The sequence below is a fragment of the Neofelis nebulosa genome, chromosome 6, assembly GCF_028018385.1.
Source record: "Neofelis nebulosa isolate mNeoNeb1 chromosome 6, mNeoNeb1.pri, whole genome shotgun sequence".
NCBI lineage: Eukaryota > Metazoa > Chordata > Mammalia > Carnivora > Felidae > Neofelis > Neofelis nebulosa.
The window spans coordinates 71,675,881-71,689,995 of NC_080787.1; the positions used below are offsets into that span (position 1 = coordinate 71,675,881).

Sequence of the window (14,115 nt, forward strand, 5' to 3'; positions counted from 1 at the left end):
ATCAAGACAGCATGGTATTGGCACAAAAACAGACACATAGATCAATGGAATAGAATAGAAACCCCAGAACTAGACCCACAAACGTATGGCCAACTCATCTTTGACAAAGCAGGAAAGAAGATCCCATGGAAAAAAGACAGTCTCTTTAACAAATGGTGCTGGGAGAACTGGACAGCAACATGCAGAAGGTTGAAACTAGACCACTTTCTCACACCATTCACAAAAATAAACTCAAAATGGATAAAGGACCTGAATGTGAGACAGGAAACCATTAAACCCTAGAGGAGAAAGCAGGAAAAGACCTCTCTGACCTCAGTCATAGCAATTTCTTACTTGACACATCCCCAAAGGCAAGGGAATTAAAAGCAAAAATGAACTACTGGGACCTTATGAAGATAAAAAGCTTCTGCACAGCAAAGGAAACAACCAACAAAACTAAAAGGCAACCAACAGAATCGGAGAAGATATTTGCAAATGACATATCAGACAATTGGCTAGTATCCAAAATCTAGAAAGAACTCACCAAACTCCACACCTGAAAAACAAATAATCCAGTGAAGAAATGGCCAGAACATGAATAGACACTTCTCTAAAGAAGACATCCAGATGGCCAACAGGCACACGAAAAGATGCTCAACGTCACTCGTAATCAGGGAAATACAAATCAAAACCACACTGAAATACCACCTCACACCAGTCACAGTGGCTAAAATGAACAAATCAGGAGACTATAGATGCTGGAGAGGATGTGGAGAAACGGGAACCTTCTTGCACTGTTGGTGGGAATGCAAACTGGTGCAGCCACTCTGGAAAACAGTGTGGAGGTGCCTCAAAAAATTAAAAATAGACCTACCCTATGACCCAGCAATAGCACTGTTAGGAATTTACCCAAGGGATACAGGAGTACTGATGCATAGGGGCACTTGTACCCCAATGTTTATAGCAGCACTTTCAATAATAGCCAGATTATGGAAAGAGCCTAAATGTCCATCAACTGATGAATGGATAAAGAAATTGTGGTTTATATACACAATGGAGTACTATGTGGCAATGGGAAAGAATGAAATATGGCCCTTTGTAGCAACGTGGATGGAACTGGAGAGTGTGATGCTAAGTGAAATAAGCCATACAGAGAAAGACGGATACCATATGTTTTCATTCCTATGTGGATCCTGAGAAACTTAACAGAAACCCATGGGGGAGGGGAAGGAAAAAAAAAAAAAAAGAGGTTAGAGTGGGAGAGAGCCAAAGCATAAGAGACTCTTAAAAACTGAGAACAAACTGAGGGTTGATGGGGGGTGGGGGGGCAGGGAAAATGGGTGATGGGTATTGAGGAGGGAACCTTTTGGGATGAGCACTGGGTGTTGTATGGAAACCAATTTGAAAATAAATTTCATATATTGAAAAAAAAATAAATAAATAAACATTTTTTAAAAATAATAATAAAATATAAATTTCTCATCAGTTCATTCAACCTATGTTCTTCTTCTGCTGAATCTTGAAGGTTAAAACATTTTATGGACAGCAAGGGCATTGAGAAATTATGTAACCCATGAGGTATGCTTATTTAGCAATGCAGTTTACCTGGCTTTGTAATTGGTCATCGCGGATCACCAAAACTGTTAGGGATTATTTTTTCAAAGGTAAACTTATGACTATTATACAAATAAAAATTAACACATATATCAAAGATTTAACTCAATGATTTATGAGGGAGCCATAAAGATGTTACAAATGGTTCAAAGAAGAATCTAAAGAACAGACATATATGTAGACCATCAAAAATGTTTAAATAATTTGTTAGTACATATAAAAATGGGCCTCTTGGGGCACCTGGGTGGCTTGGTCAGTTAAGCATCCAACTTTGGTTCAGGTCATGATCTCACAGTTTGCCAGTTCAAACCCCACATCAGCACAGAGCCTGCTTGGGATTCTCTCTCTCCCTCTCTCTGTACCTCTCCCCTGCTAGTATTTTCTCTCTCTCTCCCTCTCTCAAAATAAATAAATATAAACATTAAAAAAAAAGTTTGCTCATGTAAAAAAAACCCTCCATTTTCGTTAAAATTTCACAGCAAAACCCTTAAAACTAATAGTCAAATTTTAAGAATATCTTGATATCAAAAATAATAAATTTTATGTTATGTCTATGTTACCACAATTTTAGAAAAAGAAAAAAAATACCTGGAGTATTCTGAGCACCAAGATGATTCTTTTCCCTGTAATAAGTCTGGACTGAGATTCTCTATAACAGGCAATTTTTTCCCTGTGTTTGTCAAATCCAGGATGTGTGAGGAACACTGGCATAGAAAGAAGCCAAGGGTGGGCTGGGAAGAGAAGTACATTATAACACATCAATAAATCTCTGTTGAATGAATTAATCAATTACTTCTGGTCATCATTTAGCACTGTCTTCATATTTTAAATGCTTGATTCTTTCATCCAGTATTTATCCCACCTCTCAGGGCAGCTGAGTGGCTCGGTCCATTAAGCGTCTACCCTTGATTTTGGCTCAAGTCATGATCTCACAGTTTGTGAAATCAAGCCCCATGTGAGGCATGCAGCCTGCTTGGGATTCTCTCTCTCTCTCTCTCTCTCTCTCTCTCTCTGCCCCCCACCAAAATAAATAAATAAACTTAAAAAAAATTATATCCTACTTCTCCCATCAATTAGAGATCTGTTTGTCATAAGCCTTGAGAGGTAAATGCTCTTGGATTCCACTAGGAAGGAGAAGTATTCAGCTTGTTCCTGTATAGCAGATTAATCTGAGAGACTAACTTACTCCCATCTCCTGGAAAGATTAGAAAAAGTTCCTTGAGCCTCCAGGACTTCTCTTAGAAAGTCTGTGTGTACTTCTCATGGCAGGAACCTTTTCTTCTGATTTGGTAGCAGATACAGTTTAACCTAAAAATATCAAAGAAAGACAAAGAGAAACATTTTCTCTCCCTCAGTGAATTCCAAAAACAAAAAACAAAAAAACAAAAAGCAAAAAACAAAAAAACAAAACACACACACACATTTGTTTTTTAACAAATTCTTAAAAAAAACAGCAAAAAACTTAAAACACACAACTAAACCCCCAAAAGATTTCCAAATAAAACAATATGTTCAAAGGGTGCCTGGGTGGCTCAGTCGGTTGAGCATTCAACTTCAGCTCAGGTCATGATCTCACAGCTCATGACTTCAAGCCCCATGTCCAGCTCCGTGTTGACAGCTCAGAGCCTGGAGCCTGCTTTGATTTCTGTGCCTCCCTCTCTCTATGTGTACCCCCCACCCCACCCATGCTCAGTCTCTCTCAGTCTCTCAAAAATAAACAAAACATTTAAAAAATTTTTTTTAACAATATATTCAAATAGTACAACTCTGACACCAAGTGGTAAAATAAATAAATAAATAAATAAATAAATAAATAAATAAATAAAACGCATAAGCTCTTTGACTAAAAAAATGCTGAGCTGGTACTTAGGGTATTTGGTAGACCAAATAATTTATATAATCATTGTTACGTTACTGCCTAAGATTCATTGTCAATACCATCTTCCATCTAATCATTTTTATTAAAAAAAAGAACATTAGCATTGCTCCCTAGAGTTGCTATGAGAAGTAAATAAGTTAATAAAAGAAAAAGCAGGAGCACTTGGGTGGCTCAGTCTGTTGGGCATCTGACTTTGACTTAGGTCATGATCTCACAGTTCGTAAGGCCCACATCAAGTTCTTTGCTGACAGCTCAGAGCCTGGAGCCTGCTTTAGATTCTGTGTTCCCCTCTCTCTGCACCTCCCCTGCTTGCACCCTGTCTCTGTCTCTCAAAAAAATAAAAAATAAATGTTAAAAAATTTTTTTAAATAATAAAAAGGGGGAACCTGAGTGACTCAGTCAGTTAGGCATCCGACTTCAGCCCAGGTCATGATCTCACCACTCCCGAGTTCAAGCCCCAGGTCAAGTTCTGTGCAAATAGCTCAAAGCCTGGAGCCTCAGAGCTGTGTCTCAGAGCTGGAGATTCTGTGTCTCCCTCTCTCTCCCTCTGCCCCTCCCTGACTCGCGCTCTCTCTCTCTCAAAAATAAATATTTTAACAATTTTTTTAAAAATTAAAAGCATAGAAATGCTAAATAAATGTTAACTCTTGTTATTGCCTAATTTTATGTCTGCTAGATGACAAGGCCATTAAGCAAGCTGTCCTTGTGCACAAGGTGCAGAAGTGAAAAAGGAAAACGAAACAAACAAAAAAACTCAAAATGTTAACAGGTCTACAATAAATATGGTTAGTAGATATGGGGAAGGCACACAAAACAGAGACATCAATTCCTATTAAATGTTTTCTGTAAGAAATGCTCCTTCCCCAGATATAGACCTTTGACAACTGTATTAGTAGTCTATGACTCCAGTCACTCTGGGTGACACTCCGGGTCAATAATACATGACCCAGAGTTGGACACCTGTCTCAGGCAGGGCCCATCAACTCTTTTCTTCTAGAAATTTGCATTGGAAATTTTGATATATTCCTTAATCTGAGATGTCTACTTGAGCCAAGGATGTAAACTGTTGTGTGGCAAGGTGGCCATGCATACAGAGAAACAGGAAAAGCCTGCCTACAGAGGAAAAACAAAAACAAAAAAACAAGCAGAAAGAGGCAGAGATGAAAGAATCCATGTGTCTCCAGAGAAACAGAATTTTCTCTTGAGGAACAGGCTCCCCAGAGTCCTAATGGTTTTCCAACTCTTAGTTCAAGATATGAAAATGGTCAGAATTGTACCCTGCCCTTGACTTTTAAGTGCTATCTTTATAATAAATTTGCCCTCCTTGCTAAATCTTTCCCCAGCAAGTTTGATACTTTCCACTAAAATAATCTTAGGTTAGACACTGGGTAAAATCAAACATTAAATTCCCATCCAATATGTTATTGAATAATTCAAATTTTATTTGTTCAAATATTTGGGTGCTGCCGTTATATAATATAATTATACACTATAGGTCAGATTTTGTTTTTCACTAATGGAGTGGCTGTATTTTTGTAGGATTTAAAGTCTATCAATCTCGGTTCTTCGATTGTGAGGAAAATATTTATGTAAACGTACAGAGAAACAAGTTTGTTTGAATTTAAAATTTTACAAACATTGTAATTATTTCCCAATATATACATGTATCAAATCATCATATTGTACACCTTAAACTAACACAATATTATATGTCAATTTTATCTTAATAAGCTGGAAAAAAATTTTCATGATAAAAAAACTAAAAATGATCAAACATAAATAAAATTTTGCAAATATTTAACTTGAACATTGGTTGATTAAATTAACATATAGGCAAAATATATGTTTCTGTCTCATAAGCACAAACATAGTAGGGTGAAATTGACAGGAAAAAAATTCATCTGGTGTAGAGTATAGGCCAAGTAAGGAATGTAATAACATTCCTGGTAACCAGCTCTCTACACTTTATGCATATGCATACCATGGTCATTAAATTTAAGAAGAAATATAAGCCAAATTTTGTAAGTAGCCTTTAATATTTAGAATACACAGAAAGTTTTAAGAAATCATCTAATACCACCACCAACATTCTGCTCAAATATAATTTTTACACAGATCATAATAAATGTACAAGTTTTTACCTTTGCTCTTTTCCTAACAATTTGTGAACATTTTCCTCGTTAGTAAGCAAGCTCCAAAAATATCATTTTTGAGGACTGAAAGATGGAAAGTGGTAGGAAACAGAGAGAAGTTGACTACATAATCTGAGCCTTGTTCAACTGCCCCAAGCACCCCATTTTTAAGATGGTCTTATGCTGTCTAAAACCTTTTAGAGTCACAAGAATCTAGGCCAAGCATGATGTCTTTATGCGCGCGCGAACACACACACACACACGCACGCATACACACACACACCCGTTCTCATATGCCATGCACAAATAGGGAAAACATTTAAGGTCACAGTTCTGTTAACAGTTTGCTGGCTAAACAGGAGAAGAATGAAGGGAAACATATCAAACCATTGTTCTGTTCTAAGCTTAGTTTACTTTTGAGTTCCTCAAATATAGGGCCATGTTTTTAATTATGTTTGCATCCCCCAAAAAACATCTATCCTAAAGTATGTGTGAATGGTAAAATAAATGCGTAGTCTCAATTCAGAATAAAAGGTATCTTCAAGATATCTACCCAGGTCCCTCAAACCCTTCACATCTAGGTATGATCAGCCCAAACCACTGTTCCACATTCTTTGTAAGCCCCTAACCTTCCTCAATTCTTCTACATATCTCTTAGGGGGAGTTTTGTTCATTTTCACCTCTACTTTGATGTTTGTTTCTGCACTGTTCCTGTCTTGCACCAAGAAGACTTGGGCATGAAACTCAGCCTTTTATCCAATTCAGAACTCAAACCACCACTTCCTACACCCAAACAGAGAAAAAGAGAGAGAAAACTTGCTTAGCAAACTTTTCCTGATTCCATTAGAGTTACTGAGGATTGAGAGATACATGTCTCAATAAGGATTTTCATAGTACAGTAGTCCCCCCTTATCCACAGAGGATACATTCCAAGACTCCCAGTGGATGCCTGAAACTACAGATAGTACTGAATTCTATATAAACTATGTTTTTTCCTATTCATACATACCTATAGTGAATTTTAACTTATAAATTATGCACAGTAAGAGATTAACAACTAATAATAAAATAGAACAATTATAATAATATACTATAATAAAAATCATGTGAATGTGGCCTCTCTCTCTCTCAAAATATTTTTTAAAGTTTTATTTATTTAAGTAATCTCTACACCTAACCTGGGGCTCAAACACATGATGCCACAGTCAATAGTCACATGCTCCTCCAACTGAGTCAGCCAAGCACCCCTCAAAATATCTTATTGTACTGAATTCATTGAGCTTCTTGCAATGATGTGAGATGATAAAATGCCTACATGATGAGACAAAGTGAGGTGAGTGTATTGTGATGCAATGTGATGTAGTCTCAGACTACTACTGACCTGGCTGTTCGTCAGAAGCAGGATCACCTACTTCCAGACCAGAGCTGACCACAGAAAGCAAAACTGCAGATAAGAGGAAACTACTGTTCTAATACAAATTTAAATAGCATGGTCAGCATTAGTATTCATAAAAGTCCTTTTAAGGTTATACTGGAAACTTTTCACCAGTTGTTTTATTCTTCTCATGCCCAGCCTCAAGCCATCCCCTTTCATATCTAATGTCCCAGTGATGTGAAGAAGAAAGGCAACAGAAATATAGAAAAAAATTAAATGTCCTTATAACGTACAGCCCATTGACACTTAAGTACTTGACAGGCATAGTGACCTCCCTCATGGAGCTTAGCTGCCCTCAAGGTTAATACTTTGCCAAAGGCAAAATGCAACCCTAGCTTGACTTTAGCCCACCCTCCAGGATCCTGTAAAAATCCCTTTGGAAAGTTCCTTTATCTCTATCCCCTTAAGATATATGTTAGCAATCATCCTCTAAACATGTGGCCCAATGATATACATCTGAAGGGTCTCATGACTAAGGTTTTACTAGACAATAGTAAATGACCTTTTCCTAACAACAGCTAGCCCCTCAAGGTCCTGGAAACCTTGCTTCCAAATTCCTTAGAGACTTATGCTATCCCTAATCCCTTCTGAACTTGAAAGTATATAATCAGTCACTCCTCAAAACCCCAGGGCAGCTCTTCTTGCCCACAGGTCCTGTACCCATGCTTTAATAAAACCACCCTTTCTGCACCAAACACATCTCAAGAATTCTTTCTTGACCATTTGCTCCCAAACCTCAACATTTCACATTAACAAGAGCTCCAAGTTGTCTCCCTCTATTATGGACCATGAGTCAACAAATCCACAAAGGGATAAGCAGAATAGTAACACCTTTATTGTAACTGGATCTAAACTTCTGATTTAAAGAGCAAATAATAAAGTAGGTAATTCCCTCTTCTCTTCCCAGAAATCACTTTAAAAACCATGAAGAGGGGCGCCTGGGTGGCTCAGTCGGTTAAGCGTCCGACTTCAGCTCAGGTCATGATCTCACGGTCCGTGAGTTTGGCCCCGTAACGGGCTCTGCTGACAGCTCAGAGCCTGGAGCCTGCTTCAGATTCTGTGTCTCCCTCTCTCTCTAACCCTCCCCCATTCATGCTGTCTCTCTCTGTCTCAAAAATAAATAAATGTTAAAAAAAAATTTTTTTTTAAACCATGAAGATAACAGGAAAAGAAATGCGTAACTCATCTTTGATGAGACACTGATATTCATACCACAATATAGTTGGAGAGGCTAAAAAGAGAAGATAAAATAAAGTCAAAAAGAAACAGAAAGAAGTTATCTATTGCTACAAATCTCAGAAATAACCAGCAATGTACATTTCTCATAGGTAGAGGACACTGTTTTAGAGTTCTCCACAGAAACAGAATCATTTGGATAGTATATAGTACATATATAATAAATATATTAATTATGACACATATATACTAAGAGATTTATTATAAGGAATTAACTCCTACAATTATGAAGACTGGCAAGTCTTTTTTTTCAGATTAATTATTTTTTTAATTTAAATACAAGTTAGTTAGTATATAGTGCAACAATGATTTCAGGAGTAGATTCCTTAATGCCCCTTGCCCATTTAGCCCCTTATCCCCCGCCCACAACCCCTCTAGCAACCTTCTGTTCTCTATATTTAAGAGTCTTTTATGTTTTGCCCCCCTCCCCGTTTTTACATTATTTTTGCTTCCCTTCCCTTATGTTCATCTGTTTTGTATATTAAAGTCCTTATATGAGTGAAGTCATATGATATTTGTCTTTCTCTAATTTTACTTAGCATGACACCCTCTAGTTCCATCCACATAGTTGTAAATGGCAAGATTTCATTCTTTTTGATTGCCGAGGAATACTCCATTGTATATATATACCACATCTTCTTTATCCATTCATCCATTGGTGGACATCTGGGCTCTTTCCATACTTTGGCTATTGGCAATAGTGCTGCTATAAACATTGGGTGCATGTGCCCTTTCGAAACAACACACCTGTATCCCTTGGATAAATACCTAGTAGTGCAATTGCTGGGTCATAGGGTAGTTCTATTTTTAATTTTTTGAGGAAACTCCATATTGTTTTCCAGATTGGCTGCACCAGTTTGCATTCTCACCAGCAGTGCAAAAGAGATCCTCTTTCTCTGCATCCTCACCAACATCTGTTGTTGCCTGAATTGTTAGTGTTAGCCATTCTGACAGGTGTAAAGTAGGATCTCATTGTGGTTTTGATTTGTATCTCCCTGATGATGAGTGATGTTGAGCATTTTTTCATGTGTCAGTGGGCTGCATGGATGGTATAGTGGTGAGCACAGCTGCCTTCCATGTGTTTGTGGGCCATCTGATGTCTTCTTTGGAAATATGTCTATCATGTCTTTTGCCCATTTCTTCACTGGATTATTTGTTTTTTGCTGTTCCATTGATCTGAGTGTCTGTTTTATGCCAGTACCATACTGTCTTGATGATTACAGCTTTGTAATACATCTTGAGGTCCGGGATTGTGATGCCTCCAGCTTTGGTTCTCTTTTTCAGGATTGCTTTGGCTATTTGGGGTCTTTTCTGGTTCCATACAAATTTTAGGATTGTTTGTTCTAGCTCTGTGGAGAATGCTGGCTTATTTTGATAGGGATTGCATCGAGTATGTAGAGTGTTTTGGGTAGTATCAACATTTTAACAATATTTGTTCTTCCTATCCAGGAGCAAGGAATATTTTTCCTTTTTTTTTTTTTTTTTTTTTTTTTTTGTGAAGACTGGCAAGTCTTAAGACCTGCTGGGTGAATCGAGTTGGAGGCCCAAAGAGCTGGTGGTTTAGTCTCAGTCTAAGTCTAAAGACCCAAGAAACAGGAGAGGTGGTGTAATTATTGCAGGATTTTTTACCACAATACCCAGGGTTCGTTGTCTTGCCACTTTGAAGAATGAAGAGGTGGACACAGAATGAGCAGCAGGCAAAAGTTTAAGAATATAGTATTAGAAAATAAGAATAGTAAGAAAGCTCTCTTTACAGAGAGGGGGCATTCAAAGGTGAATCCCCCAGGACTATAGGCAAGGGTCTTTGTTTTATAAGGTTCTGGTCAGTCCTCCCTCTTCTCTTCCCCCTTGTTCCTTCTCATGTTCTACCCTTATTGGCTGGATAGTTCTAGGTGCTGGGTTGTCCATTCCTGATTGGCTCATTTCCATTGTATGAGGGGTGATCTATGGCCATACTTAGGTCTTTTTGTCAAATTCCAGAGAGGAAACCTGAGGGGGAATAGGTGGGGTCTGTTACATTCTTAAGAGGAATGTTACACCTGAGGGGGCTTGCTGTGGTCAGACATTCCAGCATTGTTCCAAAATAGGTGTTTTTCCCCACCCAGACACCTCAGGCCCTAATCTTTCCCTCTCTGCCTACTGAATCCTATCTTTTCCTATCATATAATTCCTGTCCAAAGGCCTGCAGCCTCCAGACCCAAGAAAATGCTTTAGTTTGAGTCCAAAAGACAGTCAGACAGGAAAAATTCTCCTACTTGGATGGGGTCAGCCTTTTTGTTCAATTCAGATCTCCCACTGAGTGGATGAGACCCACTTACAATAGGAAGGCAATCTACTTTAGGCAGAGTCTACCATTTAAATGTTAATTTCATCCAAGAAATATCCTCACAGAAACACCCAGAATAATGTTTGACCAAATATCTGGGCACCTCATGGCCCAGTCAAGTTGACATATAAAATTAACCATCATAGGTACACACTGAGGTATAAAACTGAAATCCTGTCAAAAACAAGAAACATAGCATGCATGGACTAGTAACAAGATCATTCCTCATGTTCCAAAAAGCAGAAAAGGAAGTGCTAAATGATGAGTATTACAGATAAACCAAATTTGTAGCAAGGAGTCTGCCCCTGTGCCAGTGGGACTGGGAGGAAGGCAGTGATGGGGTTTTGGGGTGTTATTGGTGGGGGTTTGGAGCTGACAGTCAAGAAAGAATTCTTGAAGAAGTCTTTGGTGCAAAAAGGTGAATTTATTAAAGCACAGGGACAGGACCTTTGGGCAGAAAGAGCTGCACTAGGGTTATGAAGAGTGACTGCTTATATACTGTGGTTGGGGGTGGTAAAGTCAAGAGGAAGTTTCTTAAAGGGATTTCCATATGCTAAAGAAGACTCACAGATTACTGGAGACCTAGCTATTGTCAAGCTAAGGTTGTTTTTCCCTCTAGCAAAGCATTATCTTTAAGAGAGTAGGGAGTTCCTGGAGATTAGGCTATTGATAAGATTGCCCTTTTCTTGTAATATTACTAAGATATTTGTAAACTGATGAGATTCTCTCAGTTTAACTGTTTGTTTTCTGTCCTTTCCTTTGTTCCTGGGCAGCCTGGAATGCATGAGAAATATCACGCATAGCCCATGGCGGGGGTGGGGGCGGGGGTGGGGGGGACACGGCTGTGCTAGCTTGTGCTTGGCCCTCAGCTTGCCTTATGGTCCCTCATCAGCAGGAAGGAAGGAAGGAAGGAAGGAAGGAAGGAAGGAAGGAAGGAAGAAAGAAAGAAAGAAAGAAAGAAAGAAAGAAAGAAAGAAAGAAAGAAAGAAAGAAAGAAAGAAAGAAAGAAAGAAAGATGCCTTTGATGCCTTTCCACACAGGCCTTGTTGTGGGCCATGTGTATGCTGCCCCAAGATGGGCCACTTTGGCATGAAGATTATTTTGAGTTAAAAAACAATCAAAACCCAGCAGGTTCAGTAAAAACTGTTGACCACCCCTACAACTGCCTAAAAGATTTTAGATAGAGGACTACTCCAGGAAGAGAGCTATCACCATAGATAAGTACAGTATGATATGAACTGGATAGGGTAGACAGAGAAGAACCTAGCAAGGCCTGTTTGATCAGTCTTCTCTTTGTCTCACTGTTTCTAAGTGGCACGGAAAACATTTGTTTACCAAACAGTTACTCTTTTTCATTTTCCCTGAATTTACCCAGAGCCCTAATGGCTTCTCCTTAGTTCATAAAACATATATACCTCATTTTGCCTGTGTTTGGAATTTCTGTGTCTATATGGATTCCTCATAAATAGGTATTAAAATTTATTTTCTCCTGTTAATCTGTCTTATGTCACTTTGATTCTTAGTCCAGCTAGAAGGACCTTGAAGGGGATTGGAATTTTTGCTACCCAGCAGCCTCCAGAAAACCTTGACCTAGAAAATTTCATTTGTTTCACAGATGAAAAATCAAAAAAGAAGAACATAATTCATTCATGTGTATATCACAAAGAGAAATAGTGAGAAAATGAACAGTAAAGGGGGCAGATAAGGAGTGCCTGGGTGCCTGGGTGCCTGGGTGCCTGGGTGGCTCAGTCTGTTAAGTATCTGACTCTTTATTTCAGCTCAGGTCATGATCTGATGGTTCCTGAGATCGTGCTGACAGCATGGGAGCCTGCTTGGGATTCTCTCCCTCCCTCTCTATCTGCCACCCCCCCATTTGTGTCTGCACAGGCTCACTCTCTCTCTAAATATATACATATTTTTTAGAAAAAAATAAATAAAATAAAAGGGGCAGATGAGGGGTATTTAGAAAACATTGCCAGGAGGGATATGAAAATTATGATAAAACATTTTACTAAATATTTATTTATTTTATTTTATTTTATTTTATTTTATTTTAAAGTAAGCTCTGTGCCCAATGTGAAGCTTGAACCCATGACCTTGAGATCAGGAGTCACATGATCTACCAAGAGCCAGCCAGGCACTCAGAAAGTGCAGATGAGGAATATTCAGAAAATATCCCATAAGGTATATGAAAATTATGATAAAACATTTTGCCCCAAATTTTAAAACATACTGAAATTTTTAGCTAGGATGCAACAGGAAGTTACTCAAATAAGAGGGCTGAAAACTGTCAGCAGAAGGAAGGAGGGGAAAGGACAAAAGCAGGGAAGGGTTTTATTTTGCAGAACCAACAGTTCCAACCAAGGACACACCCAACTAGGTGTTTTACCTAATAGTCCCTGTTAGATGTGTTTCACCTGATAGCCCCCTTCCAAGGGCCTGTTTAACCTGCATAAGAGCTAAGGACTTGTGCAGAACCAACCCACCCCCAGTTGCCCTGAAGTTACCTTTAGTTCATTATAATACTGAGATCTCTTCCTATGGGTGGAATTTCCTGCCATTTTTTTGGACATATGATGTATGTGCTAGCACCTTAACATACTATACATGTGCAATTGAACTAAGTCCCTGTGAAGCTCTCTGCCCCCTAATACACTGAATAAAAGCTTCCTGTACTAACCCCACAAGGAAACAATGCTTTGAGAGCCATATTCCTGTCTCCTTACTTTTAACAAGTAATTCTTTGCTTTCAACATTTCCTTGGGTTGTGTTCAATTTGATGCCTTTCCCCCCAAGCAACGAACCCTTTGAGTTGTTACAAAATAATTGCTTCTATTAGGCAAGAATACAAAATAAAGAAAAGAGAGCTCTAGAAAGAGATGAGATAATAATAAACCAAAAATTATTGACTAATAAACTATTGGCCAATTTAGTCAAGAAAAAAGATGGAAGAAAGCATAAATATAAAAAATATAATAGGAAAAAATAATCACAGATAAAAAAGAAATTTAAGTAATCTTGAGACTAATTTGTTCATATCAAATGTTTTGAAAACTAGATAAAATGGATAATTTTCTAAGACAGTAAAATTTACCAAAACAGATTCCAGAAATAGCAGAAAATCTAAATAAACCAATGATCATAGGGGGAAAAAATGAAAACTATTAAAGAGAACTCTCATCAAAAAGACAAAAATAAACACAAAAACAAACACAAAAAAGCCCTAATGAATTCACAAGGAAATGTTACCAAATATTTAAAGAATAGATTATTCCAATACTATTAAATTGTTCCAGAGCTTATGTAACCAGGACAGAAGTGGACAAGAGCACCTGAGGATTCCAAGTAGACCAGATTCAGCCACTTGCTGCTCACAAAATCCAAAGGCAGACAGTGGTGGCAAAACAAGAAAGGAACTTATTTCAGTGAGGCCAACAGCAGGAAGACAGCAGACTGACTCCAGAGTGCTGAAAATACTTCTGGGTTTATATAAAGGAAATGTGGGACAAAGGTG

General features: G+C 38.1%; 1 protein-coding gene across 2 annotated transcripts in view; it reads right to left on the minus strand.

The window, feature by feature from the left end:
* The window catches only part of FILIP1 (filamin A interacting protein 1), a 303,731-nt gene that overhangs the window by 245,474 nt on the left and 44,142 nt on the right, over positions 1-14,115 (minus strand). For both annotated transcript variants that reach the window (XM_058734498.1, XM_058734499.1), the window contains exons 4-5: positions 2,780-2,901; positions 2,182-2,324 (exon numbers count right to left, since the gene is read on the minus strand). In XM_058734498.1, coding sequence (XP_058590481.1) covers positions 2,182-2,304 — 123 coding nt within the window. In that variant the 5' untranslated portion in view covers positions 2,305-2,324; positions 2,780-2,901. The remainder of the gene's footprint in view (positions 1-2,181; positions 2,325-2,779; positions 2,902-14,115) is intronic.